We start from the raw sequence: 2,664 nt of genomic DNA, 5'->3' as shown, positions 1-2,664 counted from the left end.
CGCCTTCTTGCGCTTGGCCCACTCCTGAGGTGCGGGGTGTAGGGGCCCGGTGCGCGCAGCGAGATAGTTGAGCGGTGACGAGGTGTGTGTGTGGGAGGGGAGGAGGGGGGGGGGGGGGGGAGGGGTCCTGCTCGGCGATTCGCAAGTGGTGCACGCTCTGGTCGACGCAAGTCACGGTGGCACCGAGCTGGTTGGCAAACGCGAAACTCAGCCGGCCTAGCCCGCACCCAAAGTCGAGGACGCGCTTGCCCGTCAGGTGGAGGCCCTTTGCCACCTTCGCGACGTGTTTTGCGCCGCTCGCGTAGAATCTCACCTTCTCGGTCTCCGAGATGTCGGCCGTCTTTGGGAGGCCGATCAGTACCGACCACCACGCCATGGTCTTCCCCATCGTGTTCCACTCGATCTGGTGCGCGGCAAAAACGGGATAGACGGAGAAGAGCGTGACGTTGTAGTCGCATTTTTCGACATTGTAGATGCGGTAGTCGCCGTTGCTGACCATTCCCGAGACCAGGTTCTCGCTGTTGCTGGCGGTCAGGGCGGTGCCGGTCGGCTGCGCGGCAGGCTGGAGTAGAAGCAGAAGGACGGACATGAAACTGTGTTCCGACACACGCGGCGGGCAAGCGCCGTGGCCGAAAAAGGCGCTGTTCCCGCAAACGCACAACCCCGCCCCGAAATCGCACAGAGTCACGCAACACGGGATCCCAGGGAAGGCGAGCAAAAACCTTCTCGCGCGCGCTAGACGCCGACTCGGAGGCCGCACCGGTCAGGCGCGCAGCCGGAGAGAGAGGGAGGCGCTCAATCGCCGCACGCGGCGAGCGCCTCCATCATCTCCGCCTCATACGCACCCTCCACCCCCGCGACGTTCACACAACAAACGCCGTTCCACACCAAAACGCCGTCCCGACACCGGGAAGACCTCACGTGTACACAGTCACACACCCGCACACACACACACACCACACACACACCACACACACACCACACACACACACACACCGACCTAACCCGACCTCTGACTCACTTCACACTTGGCCGCGCGCCGCGGCGGCGAGGAGAGGGAGGGCCCCGACCGGGTCGCTTTCGCGGGGGTGAAGTGAGCGGCGGAGGCGAAGGCCACCAAGTCAGATGTACCGTCACACAACAAGCGCCGTTCACACTCGGGAAAAAGGTGTGTAGCCCCAAATCGGGTCCTGACTCGACTCGCAGCATCGATTTCAACTCACGCGACGCGCTCGGCCTCCGCTGGCGGCTGCCGCAAGAGCGGCTGGCTCACGACAGCGTCTCGCCGGTTGCCGGATAGGAGAGTACAGGACGTCTGGAGTGTAACTGTGTACGTGAGATTGGTATTGATAACAAGCACGGTCGATCCGTCAAAGCGATACACTCGTTCCTATCTCGCTGGAGGGCTGGCATGGAGCTCTGTGCCGGCACACAGCAAGAGCCGTGCGGCAAGAAGAGCTCGATGGGGAGCGAGAACTGCCAGAGGTGCTCACCCAGGTTTCGGAAGTCCACCCTGATGCGGTCAGTTCCCCCCAGGTTTGACCGCGCAGCTCGCAAGACTCGTCGAGCACTCGCAGCCTTTCTGCGCCTCTCATGCTGCCGCTCTGCGGGAAGTTCCCCCCACGAGCGGCGAAGGAGTGCTCCGCTGGGTCACGCCACGGGGGCCCGCCGCCTCAGTTGCGACTTTCGGATGCGGTAGGGCTTGCACGAGCGCCTGTTCAGTCTACGCTAGACCGAACTGGGGGCGGGGCCTGCTATATAAAATTGAGGTTGGGTAGGTATCGTCGTTGTGGCGGGCCACTCTGCCCTTGGAGCACTTGGAGTGCAGTCAGCAACCGCACATCCAGGGCCGGGGAGCTCAGAAGCGCACCCAGCGGGCCGGATGATTGGCATCGGGTTGCGGGCAAGAGAGCCCTAGCTAGCCCCGGCGCTGCCACTTCCTCTTTTTCCGAGCCAGCGCGCTGAGAGCCTCGAGAGCAGCGGCGCGCTGGAACTGATGGCCGCGTCGTCAAAGAGGAAGGTGACGTATTTCCACGATGCCGACACGATGGGCTCCTACTACTACGGCCCGGGCCATCCGATGAAGCCGCACCGGCTGGCGATGACGCATAACCTCATCCTCTCGTACCACCTCTACCGGAAGATGGAGGTGTGCCGGCCGCACCTCGCCACCGACGAGGAGATGCTCCAGTTCCACGCCGCGGAGTACGTCGACTTTCTGCGGCGAGTGACGCCGGACAACCAGCCCGACTTCTCGAAGCAGCTGCAGCGCTTCACCGTCGGCGACGACTGCCCCGTCTTTGACGGCCTGTACGACTACTGCCGCCTGTACACGGGAGGCTCGATCGACGGCGCGATGCGCCTCAACGCTGGCACTGCCGACGTCGCGATCAACTGGGCGGGCGGGCTGCACCACGCGAAGCGATCCGAGGCGTCCGGCTTCTGCTACGTCAACGACATCGTGCTCGCGATCCTGCAGCTGCTCAAGGTGCACGCTCGCGTGCTCTACCTGGACATCGACATCCACCACGGCGACGGCGTCGAGGAGGCCTTCTTCACGACGGACCGCGTGATGACCGTCTCCTTTCACAAGTACGGCGACTTCTTCTTCCCCGGCACCGGCGACGTCAAGGACGTCGGCATCAGGGCGGGCAAGTACTACTC

At 63.7% G+C, this 2,664-nt stretch overlaps 2 protein-coding genes across 2 annotated transcripts in view; one reads left to right on the top strand and one right to left on the bottom strand.

The window, feature by feature from the left end:
- The window catches only part of EMIHUDRAFT_462911 (hypothetical protein), a gene marked incomplete at its 5' end in the record, with an annotated part of 2,095 nt that extends 1,506 nt beyond the window's left edge, over positions 1-589 (bottom strand). The window contains one exon of the mRNA XM_005782406.1: positions 228-589. Coding sequence (XP_005782463.1) covers positions 228-589 — 362 coding nt within the window. The remainder of the gene's footprint in view (positions 1-227) is intronic.
- A 1,407-nt stretch (positions 590-1,996) lies between these two features.
- On the top strand, positions 1,997-2,662 carry EMIHUDRAFT_63782 (DNA-lyase; the record flags this gene model as incomplete). Its single annotated transcript, XM_005782405.1, has 1 exon — positions 1,997-2,662. A coding segment is annotated over one exon (666 nt), but the record flags the coding sequence as incomplete, so codon positions are not given.
- Between the last annotated feature and the right edge of the window lie 2 nt (positions 2,663-2,664).

The sequence above is a fragment of the Emiliania huxleyi genome (genome assembly GCF_000372725.1).
Source record: "Emiliania huxleyi CCMP1516 chromosome Unknown EMIHUscaffold_19, whole genome shotgun sequence".
Lineage (NCBI taxonomy): Eukaryota > Haptophyta > Isochrysidales > Noelaerhabdaceae > Emiliania > Emiliania huxleyi.
The sequence above is the reverse complement of the archived record's forward strand: the minus strand, read 5'-3'. Positions and strand labels throughout refer to the sequence as shown.